Here is a 16,108-nt window from a genome sequence, read left to right as displayed (position 1 = left end):
GTTGAGAGGCGGGGCTAGTGCTGGGCAGACTTATACGGTCTGTGCCGGGGCTGGTGGGTGGGAGGCGGGGATAGTGCTGGGCAGACTTATACAGTCTGTGCCCTGAAAAAGAAAGGTACAAATCAAGGTAAGGTATACACAAAAACTAGCACATATGAGTTTATCTTGTTGGGCAGACTGGATGGACCGTGCAGGTCTTTTTCTGCCGTCATCTACTATGTTGCTATGTATGTTACTTAAAGTCTTTTTCTTTCTCCTCCCTGGAAATATAACTGGTGCTTCACCTGTTGTACACCTTTCCTATATACGCATTAACTACAGCTGTGGCCACTGACAAAGGCTCACACTGCCACTCTTTCCCCTGTGATTTAACACTGCAGAATTCTGAACTGTTCTTTTCCTGTACATACAGGATTCCAGGGAGCTCCCCACACACAAGTGTCATCTATTTTCCTTATACAGTAATCTCTGTACAGACACACGCCAAACTATTTCTTTGAAGTTAGAGCACTGAAATTATTAATAAACAAGCTACACAAACTGAAGCATATAAAGGGCAAGAGAGAAAGGAAATGAGACAGACAGACAGCTGCATGTGAGCAGAATTAAATCGTGACAATATTTCTTTGGATGTTGCCAAAAGGCCACTGTGCATAAACTCAACTTTACAGCCAATCAGAGCCCTTTATACATTTAAAGATATTTATTATTGTGAACCATTGAGACGGTATTCCTATCAGCAGCATATCAAATGTTAATAATCCTTAGTCTAATATGGAAATCGTCTAATGCTTCTAGGGATCTGCATTACAGGAGTAGGACATCTTTTCAGGAGCAGATCTGTGTAGGGGGAATGATTTCACAACACTTTTCCTCAGCTGATAGACCCTTATAGAAATAAAGAATTTGTAAAATTCCACATGGTTAACCACCAGGCTTGGAGATTTTCCCAGCCAAGTATGTCCAGAGTACAGTGCTTCTATAACACTCTCCCATCCTTCTGTTTACATTTAACATGGCACTGTTACGCCCCCACCTGCAGTACCCCTGGGTTTCTTGATCTTTTCTTGCTCAGTAGTTTGCTTTTCTTGGATTTTCTAAATTATGACCTGCTGGGTGCTGATATGGGGGGGTGGGGAGAAGGAGCCAGATTTTCACTCTTAGTGGTAGCAGAAGACTGCCAAACTGATACATAGTCAAGGTCAGAGTTGCTGTGTTCCCCAAGCATGCAGGAAGTAACCATACCATAGCATAACAGGTTCTTTTAAAGAAGAATGACTTTTAACAATGAATCTCACATTTGTAAGTTCTTTCAAAATGAATTTTGTAGGTATTCAAAAAGAAAGCACAAAAGATTCTACTAATCAGAGTGGTACTGTCTGCAAAATAAAAGGTGGAGCGGGCTTCAGCCTAGCAATTTGATTAGCTGACGGCTTCCAGATAATAATGCATAGCTACTGCAGTGTTTAACAATCAAAGCCCATCAACCATGCAAAACCCATAGAAGGGGATAAATTAGCCTCTAGTATCAGTTTCAGACTCCTGCAACTTTCTGTGACTGTTTACCCTAAGAGTCCTTGGGAGGATATCAGTCAAGATTGGCATTTCCATATGTGATCCTGACAGCGGCACTGAGAAGAGAAAGCAAGCTTGCCAATGCAGAGTGGACACTGATGTCTGTGGTACATGCAGTTTTGTTTCTCAAGTTCTGATCAATCCCTTCAAAGGGGCCTTAAAAATTGTTTCAAGATGGCCATTGAGTAGTTTTCAGCAGTGACACCTGCTCCTCTCTGCCACCCATAGTGTGTGTTTACATTGTAAAGATGAGGCCAACACAGGCACAATTTCAACCAGCCAGGGCCATCAGCTCTTTGGCTGCAATATAGACAGGAAGTTCAGTCACCTGTGAATTAGATCTGACCCCAAGCAGCGTTCCGTTGCTCCCTATTCAGTCTGCCTATTCATGTCCGTCATCCTGGCTTTGGATAACCAACAATCTCATACAGTTAAAACATCAGCTACTGCTAAACATCACCACCATTCTTCCATTTATTTGAGAGAGAGACAGACAGACAGACAGGTTTTCTTGAATTCCTTTTTATCTGATCAGAAACCATGAGAGTGCTCATGTGCTGGAAGGTTCTGTCAGCTGTATCATTCTCTGCACTCTGTTTTAGCCTCAGAAAGTCTTAGTCAGAGAGCTGTTATCTGGGTGAGCTCTGCATGGGGGTTACTTGGACTTTGTTGAGTGGTGCCTACCAAGGGCAGTTCCATGCCTAGTCATGCCGGATTGCTAGTCCCCTCAGAGTTTTTGCAAGCATAAGCCACATCTTTAGCAATACTGCACATGCGGTTAGACATTTGTAGCTCAGTCTTGAAGGCAGAGGGGAAACAGAACTTCTTGAAGCATGCCTTGAAATTCTCATCCAGGAAGGCATAGAGCACAGGATTCAGGCTGCTGTTAGCATAGCCCAGGGCAATGCAGAAGTGCAAAATGACTACCTTGACCTCGCTGTCAGGCTTGGCACCCAGGCACTGCACCAACACAAAAATTTGGATAGGTGTCCAGCAGACAATGAAGACAGCCACCACTACCAAGACCAGATGCGTGATGCGCCTCAGGTTACGATCTTTCTCCTTGGAACCCGACAGGACTCGCACATTTTTCAAACGCCGGATCATCAGACTGTAGCAGATGGTGATGATCAGAACAGGGATGACGAAGGAAAAGAGGAAGATACAGATTCCAAAGACAGGATCCCAGTAGTCTTCGGGCATGGGGATCTGGACTAAGCACTCGATCTCTGGAAGGAAAGATAAACTGGGTTAAATGATGCAGACAGAGACTATAGCAAGGATTTTCCTCTAGAATCAGTCTTACTCAATGACAGTGACATAGAGGAAACACAGCTTTCTGAAGTGTCATGCCTGCACTCACAGAATGATGGCAAAACACAGATATAAATTCCAGAATGTCTCCTCTTAGGGCCAGATGTATAAAATAGTTGTATCTATTTTGTCAGTGGAGTGGAGGAGTGGCCTAGTGGTTAGGGTGATGGGCTTTGGTCCTGAGGAACTGAGTTCAATTCCCACTTCAGGCACAGGCAGCTCCTTGTGACTCTGGGCAAGTCACTTAACCCTACATTGCCCCATGTAAGCCACATTGAGCTTGCCATGAGTGGGAAAGCATGAGGTACAAATGTAACAAAAAAAAAAAACATGCTCAGTGTATCAGTACCTAGTCCCTCTTTCTTATTCAGGGCAGAATTAAGGCAAAGGCAAAATAGGCAGATGTCTAGGGCCCAAACTTTTAAGAGTGATCCACTCATATGTGCCAATTCAGTGGCTCCCAAGGCAAATGTTTGTCATTGTATATCAGCTGCTGGAGAAAGAAGAGTGGGCAGAGGGGGGACAAGAGCCACCACAGTTCTCAGAGGGCGGTTCATTCTCCCCACCCTCTGTGCATTGTCCTTCAGTCTGCAGGAGGAGTTGGTGAGCATTGTTTCCCACCTGAAGCTTCCTCCCCTGCTGGTTTTCCTCTGCAGTCAGAACTGTGTGGGACCCCAACTGGAGGGATTTTAAAATGTATGTTACCAGCTAATTAAACGTGATAACAGCTAACATCTGCTTAATCTATGCCAGCAAATGTAAAGAACCGTGCAAACCAAGCCCTCACCTATCCGGTGAGTAGGTTTGAGGAAAGAGGAGTATAAGGAGAATTGGATATATGTTTTGTGTACAACTGGAGGAAGGAGAAAAGCTATTGTATATAGTTCGCCATCTGTTTTGAAATATTTGAAACTGTACCCTCATCAACTGAAGGACAGTAAAGGTACTGGTTTCATCAAGAGAACTGGTCTGGTTTCCATCATTGTGTGAAGTGTGAAATCTGATGAAGAGTTTGCATGACATCCCAAGAAAATCCTGGTCTCAACCAATAAATAATAATGTACACCCCTGCTATCCAACTATCCCAGGCATAGTCTAGGCAACCACCTAGACAACTTCAAAGTGTGGGTTGCATGTATTTGTATTGTAGTGGGGACCACCAAATGGCTAGCCCTGCCCTGTTCCCATCCCTGCCTTCCTGAACTACTGCTGGCTAATAAGATGAATTAACATCTTGGCAAGTGAAATGGGCTTGTGCGCTTGGAGAATCAGTTCTCTTCCTGTATCTACTAGTTGCAAATTCCTCAGCAGTCCTACATCAGAGTGCAGCAGTGGGTGTGTATGCTACTACTTGTGTGTATGTTTGAAATATGGCATAGGAGTACTGCTTTCTGATCCCAGAGAAGAATAGTACAGAATTCCTGATTAACTGTATGACAACGATTTCACCAGTTTTTCTCATGAAAAATTATTATAGCAATTATTTAAAATAGACTGATAAGGGGGAGAGGGTAGCTGGATTGATATGGGGGAAGATAAAGGAGGGAAGGAGGTTTTGGGGAGTTGAATATTGTGGATCAGTAACGTACCAAGGGCGGGGCAGCGGAGGCAGTCCACCTTGGGTGCAGGCAGCAAGTGGTGGAGCAGTCACGCGGCTGTTGGCTCCGCCAGTCCCCTGCCCCTTCTGAAATTACTTCCTGTTCTGGGGCAGGAGGCCGGTGGAGCCAACAGCCGCGTGACTGCTCCATGTACCTATGCACCCACTTGCTAGGAAGAAGGGTGGTAGGTGTGTTGTGCCTCGGGGAGTGGGGGGTGTGATGTGCCTCAATGGATGGGAGTGTGACATGCCTCGGGGGAGGGGGGCGCAGTGGCGACCTGCCCCAGATGACAAGGAAGCTGAGTACGCCACTGTTGTGGATCACAAGTGAATTATGGTACACGCAAGTGTAGAGCAGAAACAGCCTGTGGTTCAGTGTGGATGTTGTGGGTGTAAGTTTGAGAAAACAACCATCCAATTGTACAACTTCAGTTCAGTATGAAAGTGTTACTATTCACTGTGTTTACTGTAATTTTGTGTTGAGTGTATTTGTTGGTGATGGCAATAAAGAACTTTTTTTTTTTTTAAATTCAGACTGATATGCAAAGGGTTTATGCTCCTAACTTTGACAGACAGACTCCTAAAATGGACCCTTTGAAAATGTACTAGGGCTAATCTCCTAAACTTATACTCAAAATTTCACTACAGCTCTAAACTTTGGGGGCCAAAATTGTGTGTGGCAACAGGGGAAGATTTAGGGAGGAAAATAAAGTTAGGAGCTTAGAATTGATTTTTGGCATCAGGCTCATAAATTAAACTTATACATCTAGGCAAATGAATGGCAAACCTAAATAAAGAAGCATAATATTTAAAGGGACATAAAAAAAAAACGACTAAGTCCAAAGAAAGAAAAAACATCCTGCTCATAACGTCCTTAAAAAATGAACAACTCACAGCCATAATCAAACGGGGAAAAATGTCTAGATTTCCAATTGTGGCTATGAGATGGACATTTTTGCACTGAAAATGTTCTAAATGAATAGGCAGTTTCCAAAACAAAACATTCAACTTTTGAATGACCAAAAAACCAGGACATGAACATCTGTCTGTCATCATTTTCAAAATATGGCCACACGGACGTTCTTGCAGAACAGAGGAGTAGCCTAGTGGATAATGCACTGGACTTTAAACCAAGGGACAGAGGTTAAAATCCCACTCTAACTAGTTTTTTTGTGTGTGTTGTTTTGTTAATGTGATCCCCCCCAGGACTTGAAAAATACCTTCTGTACCAGAATGCACATCACTTCAATAGCCTTCAGGCTTGCAGGTGTCATATATTTTGGTACAGTAGGTATTTTTCTGTTTCTGGAAGGCTCAGAATTATAATAAAAAAGAGTTGAAGGGGTTTTCCTAGGACAAGCAGGATATGTCAGCCACATATAGGTGACATCATTTGACGACTCCCATTGGACAGAAAAAGCTCTCCACTAGCTCAGAGGGGTTCCCCCCCCCCCCTCTTTGAGCATGTGTAGTGTTCTCCCCACCCCTTCAGCTAGGTACACCCAGGTAAGTACCCTTCCTTCCCCAGTTTACGATTTCAGCATTTCCCAACTGTTGCTTTTTTTCCTTAGCTTTCCACCACAACTACCAGAAAAGCCATTAACACATAACATCATGCTGGAGAAAGAGAAGGCAAGATTGAAGAGGTGCTCAGGCTGCCACAAAAAGCTTAGCACTCTAGACCTACATGATTTGTGTGCCCGGTGCTTGGGGCCATCCCACAAGATCCAGCCCTGCTTTCATTGTGCCCGCATGACACCGCACACATGCAAGCACAGGAAGTGCACCCTCCAGGAACACTTAAAGCAGACGGAAGGCCAGGAGCTACCGACCATAGGAGCCGACTCTGTGGGTGCTGTGGGTGCAGGGCCGTGCCAACACGGTAAGCGAGGTAGTGATAGGCTGATATCCTTAATACTTTAGCAAGTTTTAAATTACGGAAAAACTCAAAAAACACTAAGATGGAGTCAGCAGTCCAGCAGCGAGAGGGGTGCTATCCAGTCTTTTGCATTGAGTGTCACATGTATGATTATCTCCCAATTGGTGAGGTGTCATATGTGTGTGCCCGATGCAAAGAGCTCCTAGCTCTCAGAGAATGTGTCTGTTCTCTTGAGGCTAGAGTAGCAGACTTGATGGAGCTGAGGGAGACAGAGAGGTACATAGAGGAGACCTACAGGGATGTTGTAGAGAAGTCCCACCTCCAGTCAGGTAGCCCCTGTGCTACCTTGGAGGAGGGAGGTCTCCTAGAAGGAGAGCATCACCCTGGTGAAGTAGGAAGTACTCCTGTAGCCAGGACCTGCCCACCAGGGGATGTATTATCCTTTCGCACCGAGGATATATCTCCAAATGTTGCCCGGGAGGGAAAGGTTAGGACAGCTGTTGTACTTGGTGATTCGATCATTAGGCATATAGATAGCTGGGTGGCTGGTGGACGTGAGGATCGCCTGGTGACTTGCCTGCCTGGTGCGAAGGTGGCGGACCTCACGCGTCACCTAGATAGGATTTTATATAGTGCTGGGGAGGAGACGGCTGTCTTGGTACATGTGGGTACTAATGACATAGGAAAATGTGGGAGAGAGGTTCTGGAAGCAAAATTTAGGCTCTTAGGTAGAAAGCTGAAATCCAGATCCTCCAGGGTAGCATTTTCTGAAATGCTACCTGTGCCACGCGCAGGGCTCAAGAGACAGGCAGAGCTCCAGAGTCTCAATGCGTGGATGAGACGATGGTGCAGGGAGGAGGGCTTTAGATTTGTTAGGAACTGGGCAACATTCTGGGGAAGGGGGAGCCTATTCCGAAAGGATGGGCTCCATCTTAACCAGAGTGGGACCAGGCTGCTGGCATCGGCGTTTAAGAAGGAGATAGAGCAGCTTTTAAACTAGAAATGGGGGGAAGGCCGACAGTCGCTCAAAAGAGCATGGTTCGGGATAAGGTATCTTTCAAAGATATCACCATAACAGGGAAGATAGAGTATCCTGATAGTGAGGTTGCAAAAGAGATTGTAGTAGATCGGGTATCTTTAAATAACAATAAAAATCAGACAAAAGATTGCCAATTAATACTGTCAAGTACTAAGCATGATGTACTTAGGAACAACAAACATAGTTTGAAATGTCTATATGCGAATGCCAGGAGCCTAAGAAATAAGATGGGGGAGTTGGAATATATTGCACTAAATGAAAAATTAGATATAATAGGCATCTCTGAGACCTGGTGGAAGGAGGATAACCAGTGGGACACTGTCATACCGGGGTACAAATTATATCGTAGTGATAGGGTGAATCGGATTGGTGGAGGGGTAGCATTGTATATTAATGAGAGCCTTGAATCAAATAGATTGAAAATTCTGCAGGAAACAAAACACTCCTTGGAATCACTGTGGATTGAAATTCCATGTGCAAAGGGGAAAAGGATAGTGATAGGAGTGTACTACCGTCCGCCTGGCCAGGACGAACAGACGGATGCGGAAATGTTAAAGGAAATCAGGGACGCAAACAAACTGGGCAACACAATAATAATGGGGGATTTCAATTACCCGCATATAGACTGGGTTAATGTAACAACTGTACACGCAAGGGACATAAGATTTCTTGATGAAATCAAGGACAGCTTCATGGAACAGCTAGTTCAGGAGCCGACAAGAGAAGGAAAAATACTAGACTTAGTCCTTAGTGGTGCTCATGATCTAGTGCAGGGGGTAACGATACGAGGGCCGCTTGATTACAGTGATCATAATATGATCGGTTTTGATATTGGCATTGAAGGAAGTGAAACTAGGAAATCAAGTACGCTAGCGTTTAACTATAGAAAAGGTGATTACGACAAAATGAGAAAAATGGTGAAAAAAAGACTGAAAGGAGCAGCTCGCAGAGTAAAAAACTTGCATCAGGCGTGGATGCTGTTTAAAAACACCATCCTGGAGGTTCAGGACAAATATAGTCCACGTATTAGAAAAAAGGGAAAAAAGACTAAACGTCAGCCGGCGTGGCTAAACAGTAAGATAAAGGAAATCATTAGAGCCAAAAAACAATCCTTCAGAAAGTGGAGAAGAGAACCAACTGAAAGTAACAGGATAGATCATAAGGAATGCCAAGCCAAATGCAAAGCGGAGATAAGGAGGGCAAAAAAGGACTTTGAGAAGAAATTAGCGTTGGAAGCAAAATACATAGTAAAAATTTTTTTAGATACACTAAAAGCAGGAAACCGGCCAAAGAGTCGGTTGGGCCGCTGGACGAAAATGGTGTTAAAGGGGCGATCAAGGAGGACAAAGCCATAGCGGAGAAATTAAATGAATTCTTTGCTTCGGTCTTCACCGAGGAGGATTTGGGGGGGACACCGGTGCCGGAAAGAATATTTGAAGCGGGGGAGTCGGAGAAACTAAACAAATTCTCTGTAACCTTGGAGGATGTAATGGGTCAGTTCAGCAAGCTGAAGAGTAGTAAATCACCGGGACCTGATGGTATTCATCCCAGAGTATTAATAGAACTAAAAAATGAACTTGCGGAGCTACTGTTAGAAATATGCAATCTGTCCCTAAAATCGAGTGTAGTACCGGAAGACTGGAGGGTAGCCAATGTTACTCCGATTTTTAAGAAGGGTTCCAGAGGAGATCCGGGAAATTATAGACCGGTGAGTCTGACGTCGGTGCCGGGCAAGATGGTGGAGGCTATTATTAAGAATAAAATTGCAGAGCATATACAAAAACATGGACTGATGAGACAAAGTCAGCACGGATTTAGTGAAGGGAAGTCTTGCCTCACCAATCTAATGCATTTTTTTGAGGGGGTAAGCAAACATGTGGACAATGGGGAGCCGGTTGATATTGTATATCTGGATTTTCAGAAGGCGTTTGACAAAGTGCCGCACGAAAGACTCCTGAAGAAATTGCAGAGTCATGGAATCGGAGGTAGGGTATTATTATGGATTAAGAACTGGTTGAAAGATAGGAAGCAGAGAGTAGGATTGCGTGGCCAGTATTCTCAGTGGAGGAGGGTAGTTAGTGGGGTCCCGCAGGGGTCTGTGCTGGGTCCGTTGCTTTTTAATGTATTTATAAATGACCTAGAGATGGGAATAACTAGTGAGGTAATTAAATTCGCCGATGACACAAAATTATTCAGGGTCGTCAAGTCGCAGGAGGAATGTGAACGATTACAGGAGGACCTTGCGAGACTGGGAGAATGGGCGTGCAAGTGGCAGATGAAGTTCAATGTTGACAAGTGCAAAGTGATGCATGTGGGTAAGAGGAACCCGAATTATAGCTACGTCTTGCAAGGTTCCGCGTTAGGAGTTACGGATCAAGAAAGGGATCTGGGTGTCGTCGTCGATGATACGCTGAAACCTTCTGCTCAGTGTGCTGCTGCGGCTAGGAAAGCAAATAGAATGTTGGGTGTTATTAGGAAGGGTATGGAGTCCAGGTGTGCGGATGTTATAATGCCGTTGTATCGCTCCATGGTGCGACCGCACCTGGAGTATTGTGTTCAGTACTGGTCTCCGTATCTCAAAAAAGATATAGTAGAATTGGAAAAGGTACAGCGAAGGGCGACGAAAATGATAGTGGGGATGGGACGACTTTCCTATGAAGAGAGGCTGAGAAGGCTAGGGCTTTTTAGCTTTGAGAAGAGACGGCTGAGGGGAGATATGATAGAAGTGTATAAAATAATGAGTGGAATGGATCGGGTGGATGTGAAGCGACTGTTCACGCTATCCAAAAATAATAGGACTAGAGGGCATGAGTTGAAGCTACAGTGTGGTAAATTTAAAATGAATTGGAGAAAATTTTTCTTCACCCAACGTGTAATTAGACTCTGGAATTCGTTGCCGGAGAACGTGGTACGGGCGGTTAGCTTGACGGAGTTTAAAAAGGGGTTAGATAGATTCCTAAAGGACAAGTCCATAGACCGCTATTAAATGGACTTGGAAAAATTCCGCATTTTTAGGTATAACTTGTCTGGAATGTTTTTACGTTTGGGGAGCGTGCCAGGTGCCCTTGACCTGGATTGGCCACTGTCGGTGACAGGATGCTGGGCTAGATGGACCTTTGGTCTTTCCCAGTATGGCACTACTTATGTACTTATGTACTTATGAGGGCGCCGTCCTCTGGGGGGCGCCCCGCCGCGCCATGCTTACCTCGCCCTCCCGCGTCTCAACTGCCTGCCCTCTTCTTCCCCCCCAAGATCCCTTTTAAATTTACCTCCATCCGGCAGCGAAGGCGCGCCACAACGTCAGTGAAGGAGGCGGTGCTCCCGACGTCTCTACTAGTCTTCCCCCTTCGCTCAGAGTTCCGCCTTCTTCTGACATCAAGGAAATGATGTCAGAAGAAGGCGGGACATTGAGCGAAGGGGGAAGACTAGTAGAGACGTCGGGAGCGCCGCCTCCTTCACTGACGCTGTGGCGCGCCTTCGCTGCCGGACGGAGGTAAATTTAAAAGGGATCTTGGGGGGGGAGAAGAGGGCGGGCAGTTGGGACATGGGAGCGGGAGGGCAACGATCATTTTCACAGAGGGGAGGGGAGGGGGCGCCAACTGTTCGTCTGCGGGAGGGGAGGCGCCACAGACCCTTAGCACGGCCCTGTGTGGGTGCTTGAGCACCCCCAATATTGAGAAAATTCCTTGTATGTGTCTAGGGAAGGGTTATTTCCACTGGGCTTAGCACCCCCAATAATTTTGAAAAGTTGGCTCCTATGCTACCGACCAGATACAGGATGCAGAACACATGCTTCTGCCCTTCATCACCCCAGCACAGAGCAGCAATCTGGGACTTGCCTCCATCACGCTTCCCAACAACGACTCTGCTCGGATGCCTTCTCTCTTGAATGAGGTCAGGGACTACTCTACGCCAGGGGCGTAGCTGCTATGGGGCCATGGGGGCCTGGGCCCCCATAAATTTGGCCCTGGACCCCCCTGCCAACGCCCCTCTCAACCCCCCCCCCCCCCCGCCAACCCGCTGTCGCCGTCTGTACCTTTGCTGGCGGGGGACCCCAACCCTCACCAGCCGAAGTCTTCTTCCTGCGTTTGGTTTCTTCTGAGTCTGATGTCCTGCTGCACGTACAATGTGAAGGACGTCAGACTCACAGAAATAGAACGAAGCCCTGCAGATTGCAAGGCTTCGTTTTGTTTCTGTGAGTCTGATGTCCTGCACGTTGTACGTGCAGCAGGACATCAGACTCAGAAGAAACCAAACGCAGGAAGAAGACTTTGGCTGGCAGGAGTTGGGGTCCCCCGCCAGCAAAGGTACAGACGGCGACAGATGGCGGGCGGGTTGAGGGGGGTCAAACTTGTTGGAGGTGGTGCTGGCGGCAGCAGGGGGTGTCGGCGATGGCACTGGGGGGTCAGCAGTGCCGGGGGGGGGCTAAAATGTGCCCCCTCACCTCGGCTCTGGCCCTCCCTACCGCTGAAGTCCAGATACACCCCTGACCTACGCTTACCCCCCAACACCACTGATTGACAAAACCCTGCTGAAGATTATCCATGATGGAGTCACAGTGGTTCCCGAATCTCCCGTGCCTAGCTACCCACCCACCCTTCTGCTTCTGAGAAATGGCAGACATCACCCAGGACAGCAGATCCACACTGCACCACGTCCTCCAAACACTGGTGCTGACCACATGGATGTTGAAAAGCTGAACCTCAATGCACGGCATTGAGCAAGTCCTGCTAATGGCCCGAAAACCATCAACATGACAGGCATACGCTTTCAAATGGAAACATTTCCACATATGGTGTTCCTACACTCAGCTCAAACCCCTCTCCTGCTACATCCCGACCATCCTCCAGTACCTGTTGGAGGTTTACCTTGATGAAGGCCTCAAACCCTCCTCCATCAAGGTACACCTAAGCGCCATTGTGGCCTACCACAACCACATAGATGACAGACCAGTCTCTACCCATCCCCTTGTATCCCAGTTCATGAAAGGCCTAACCAACTTACACCCACTAGTAAGACCATCACTGTCAATGTGAGACCTCAACACCGTACTACACCAGCTCACCCTTCCACCTTTCTAACCACTGGAGGAAGTGGCCCCCCAAGTTCCTTACTTGGAAAACCCTGTTCCTTACCACCATTGCTTCGATCAGACGCTTCAGCAAGGTCCAAACGCTGGTCAACCACCCACCCTAGACACTCCTCCTCGAAGACTAGGCAGTACTCAGAACCCACCCAAAGGTCTTCCCTAAGGTGGTCTCTGCCTTCCACATCAACCAATCCATCGTCTTCCCTGCACTCTACACAACGCTGCATGATACATCAGAGCATAGTCAGTGACACCCCTTGGACTGTTTGAGGGCCCTCAGTATCTACATCTGCAGGACGAAACAGAACAGAACTGCCTCCCAACTAATTGTGTATTATGACCCCAATAGGCCTGGCCTACTTGACTATTGTAATGTTATCTACATAATGTAAGTATTGCCATACTGGGAAAGACCAAAGGTCCATCAAGCCCAGCATCCTGTTTCCAACGTTGACCAATCCAGGTCACAAATACCTGGCAAGATCCCAAAAAAGTACAAAACATTTTATGCTGCTTATCCCAGAAATAGTGGATTTTCCCCAAGTCCAATTTAATAATGGTCTATGGACATTTCATTTAGGAAGCCGTCCAAACCTTTTTAAAACTCTGCTAAGCTAACTGTCTTTGCCAAATTCTCTGGCAACAAATTCCAGAGTTTAATTACACGTTGAGTGAAGAAAGATTTTCTCTAATTCGTTTTAAATTTACTACCTTGTAGCTTCATTGCATGCCCCCTAGTCCTAGTATTTTTGGAAAGCGTAAACAGAGGCTTCACGTCTACCTGTTCCATATTTTCTCACTTCTCAGATCACACCATTGGCTACCCATTGAACAATGGATTATTTTCAAGGTTCTTATGCTTACTTTCCAAGCCCTTCATATAGGTGACCCTCCCCTCTATCACTCACTATCCCCTACTGTCCCTCCTTCTCCCTTCATTCACTCAATGACTATTATCTGGTCCTCCCTAACCCGAAACAGACTATTCTAGAATCTACACAACATCATGCATTTTACTTTGTTGCTCCTGCCCTTTGGAACTCTCTGCTCCTCACTATTCGTGCTGAATCTTCCTGAAAGATATTCAAATCTCAAGTCCTGGCTTTTCCAACAAGCTTTTTCCATAACTAAAATTAAGTGCTTTTTGATGTTTCACTGTGTGAAATGGTCTTTTTTAAAATATATTTTGTTATCTAGCCTGCTCTCCTTTCTTCTTTCCTTTCCTATTTAAATGTGTAGTTCTTTTCCTGTGTGTTATATATTTTATTTTTAAATTTGTACACTGCTTTGAACTATACACTAGCAAAGATGGTATAGTAAGTCTAAATAAATAAATACCAAGCATACCCTCTCCAAATGAATAGCACAATGCATCGTGTTCACCTACGAAAGGGCCGACCTACAGTCTCCGATAGGGGCTCATGCTCATCAACACCAGAGCCTTAGCTACTACACTGGCACACCTCCACTCAACACCACAGGAGGACATCTGCACCACTACCATCTGGTTTTCTATTCACACCTTTGCACAACACTATTGCCTTGATCAAGTTTGCTCAGACTGAACTCCTTTAGGCCCGTGATTGGTCTATATTGGAATATCTATTTTTTCAATAAACAGAACTGTATCCCGTTTCTGAAGGCTCCTAGTTATTTTCACACCATGTGCCACCATTGCACAGCCTCTTTAAAGTTACTCCTTCCTAATTTTGATGCAGTTACTTCTTGTTAGACACACCTTCTTGTTACAACACAATGGTGCTAATTACCCCGGTTATTATTATACAATAAACCGGTTCATGCAACCCACACACCGGGACAACTCCTACCTTTCTTTCCTAACACCGGTCTTCTTGGCCTACCACAGCCATTTGAGGGCTGTGCAATGACAAGGTCACCACGACAGGGTCAGAGCACACCCTTTGGCAAGAGAGTCACATATATGTGGCTGACACATCTTGCTTGTCCTAGGAGAAAGTGTAGTTACTTACCTGTAACGTAGGTTCTCCATGGACAGTAGGATCAGTCAGCCACACGACCCACCCTCCTCCCCTCAAGGATGATCCGGCACAAGCTACTGACAAACTGGGGAAGGAAGGGGAAATACCTGGGCATACCTAGCTGGAGAGGTGGGGGGAATACTACACATTCTCAGAGGGCAAAAAAAAAACCCTCCTTGCTATTGCAGAGCTTTTTCCTTCCAATAGGAGCCGTCAGATGACATCACCTATATGTGGCTGACTTTTCCTGCTGTCCATGGAGAACCTACATTACAGGTAAGTAACTATACTGTCTTGAACCTGAATCCCTTGATTCACAGTCCGCTAACCACTTGACTACATCTCTGACTTCCTTACTGCTTTATTCAGAATGGCTATAATACCTGCAGCTGACATAGAGCCTGTTTTTTTCTTTCCAGTTTCACTGTCAGGGGGAGAGGGAAGGGGACAGCAACCATGGGTGGATTAAGGAGGGGATATGCCTTAATCCCTCCAGTGGTCAGCTGCTCAATTAGAGCAATCGTTTGTAACTTGGACATGACTGAAACAGGTCTAGATAAAAATGCCCTACTTTTTAGACATGGGCATTTCTTCCCATTCGAAAATCCCTGTTGTCAATGGCGTTCCTAGCCTGGCTGACACCTGGGGCGGATCGCCGATGCGCCCCCCCCCCCCCCGGGTGCAGCACGACCCCCCCCCGGGTGCATTTTTACCTACTGGGGGGGTGCCACGCACCTGTTAACTCTGAGTCCGCTCGTTCCCTCCCTGCTGCTTCCTCTGCCCCGGAACAGGAAGTAACCTGTTCCGCGCAGAGGGAACAGCAGGGAAGGAACGAGTGGACTTGGAGCCAACAGGCGCGCGGCACCCCCCCAGCGACGTGCACCCGGGCGGACCGCCCCCACCGCCCCCCCCTTGGTATGCCACTGCCTGTTGTACATCCTACTTTTGGGTCCTCCCTAGTCCCACCCAAAACACACCCACAACACACACCCCCCTTGCTACCTGGATGAACTGCAGTGTGAAACGCCCAAATTCTGACTTTCCAAAATCAGGATTTGGACATTTTCAGCAGATGGACCTTTTTTTAGGCATTTTAAGACATCCATCTGCTTTGAAAATGAGCACCTTAAGGGCTAGATTCTAGATATGTTGCCTGAAAAATCCACGCAGAAAATAAATACACCTAGGCATGTTCTCTAAAGTATGCCTAAATTTTATAGAATAGGCTTACATTTCCTTGCAGTGTGTAGAATACGCTGAGCGCCTCTTTATGAGACCAAATTTGGTAATGGCCATTTAGGTCATGTTTTACTTGGCATAAATCCCAACATCTAAATTAGGCACAGAGTAGGTGTATTCTATAATAATGTGCATAGATTTTAGAAACACCCATGCCCCGCCCATAGCCACACCCTTATGCAACTTAGAATTTAAATGCACCACGTTACAGAATACACTTAGCGAGTTGTGCGCATAAATCTTAATGCCAATTAGTGCTGATAATTGCTTGTTAACATCCAGTTGACAGCACTGATTATCTAGTTAACCAATTAATTTATGCACATTGTTATAGCATACATTTTGATTTCCACATGGAAATTAAGGCACGATATAT

General features: G+C 46.0%; 1 protein-coding gene across 3 annotated transcripts in view; it reads right to left on the bottom strand.

Moving 5' to 3' along the window:
- Positions 1 to 2,280: 2,280 nt before the first annotated feature.
- OPRL1 (opioid related nociceptin receptor 1) overlaps positions 2,281 to 16,108 on the bottom strand; it is a 40,410-nt gene continuing 26,582 nt past the window's right edge. For all 3 annotated transcript variants that reach the window (XM_030212580.1, XM_030212582.1, XM_030212581.1), the window contains exon 3: positions 2,281 to 2,804. In XM_030212580.1, coding sequence (XP_030068440.1) covers positions 2,281 to 2,804 — 524 coding nt within the window. The remainder of the gene's footprint in view (positions 2,805 to 16,108) is intronic.

The sequence above is a fragment of the Microcaecilia unicolor genome, chromosome 8 (assembly GCF_901765095.1).
Source record: "Microcaecilia unicolor chromosome 8, aMicUni1.1, whole genome shotgun sequence".
Taxonomy (NCBI): domain Eukaryota; kingdom Metazoa; phylum Chordata; class Amphibia; order Gymnophiona; family Siphonopidae; genus Microcaecilia; species Microcaecilia unicolor.
This window is presented reverse-complemented; position numbering and strand designations above follow the sequence as displayed.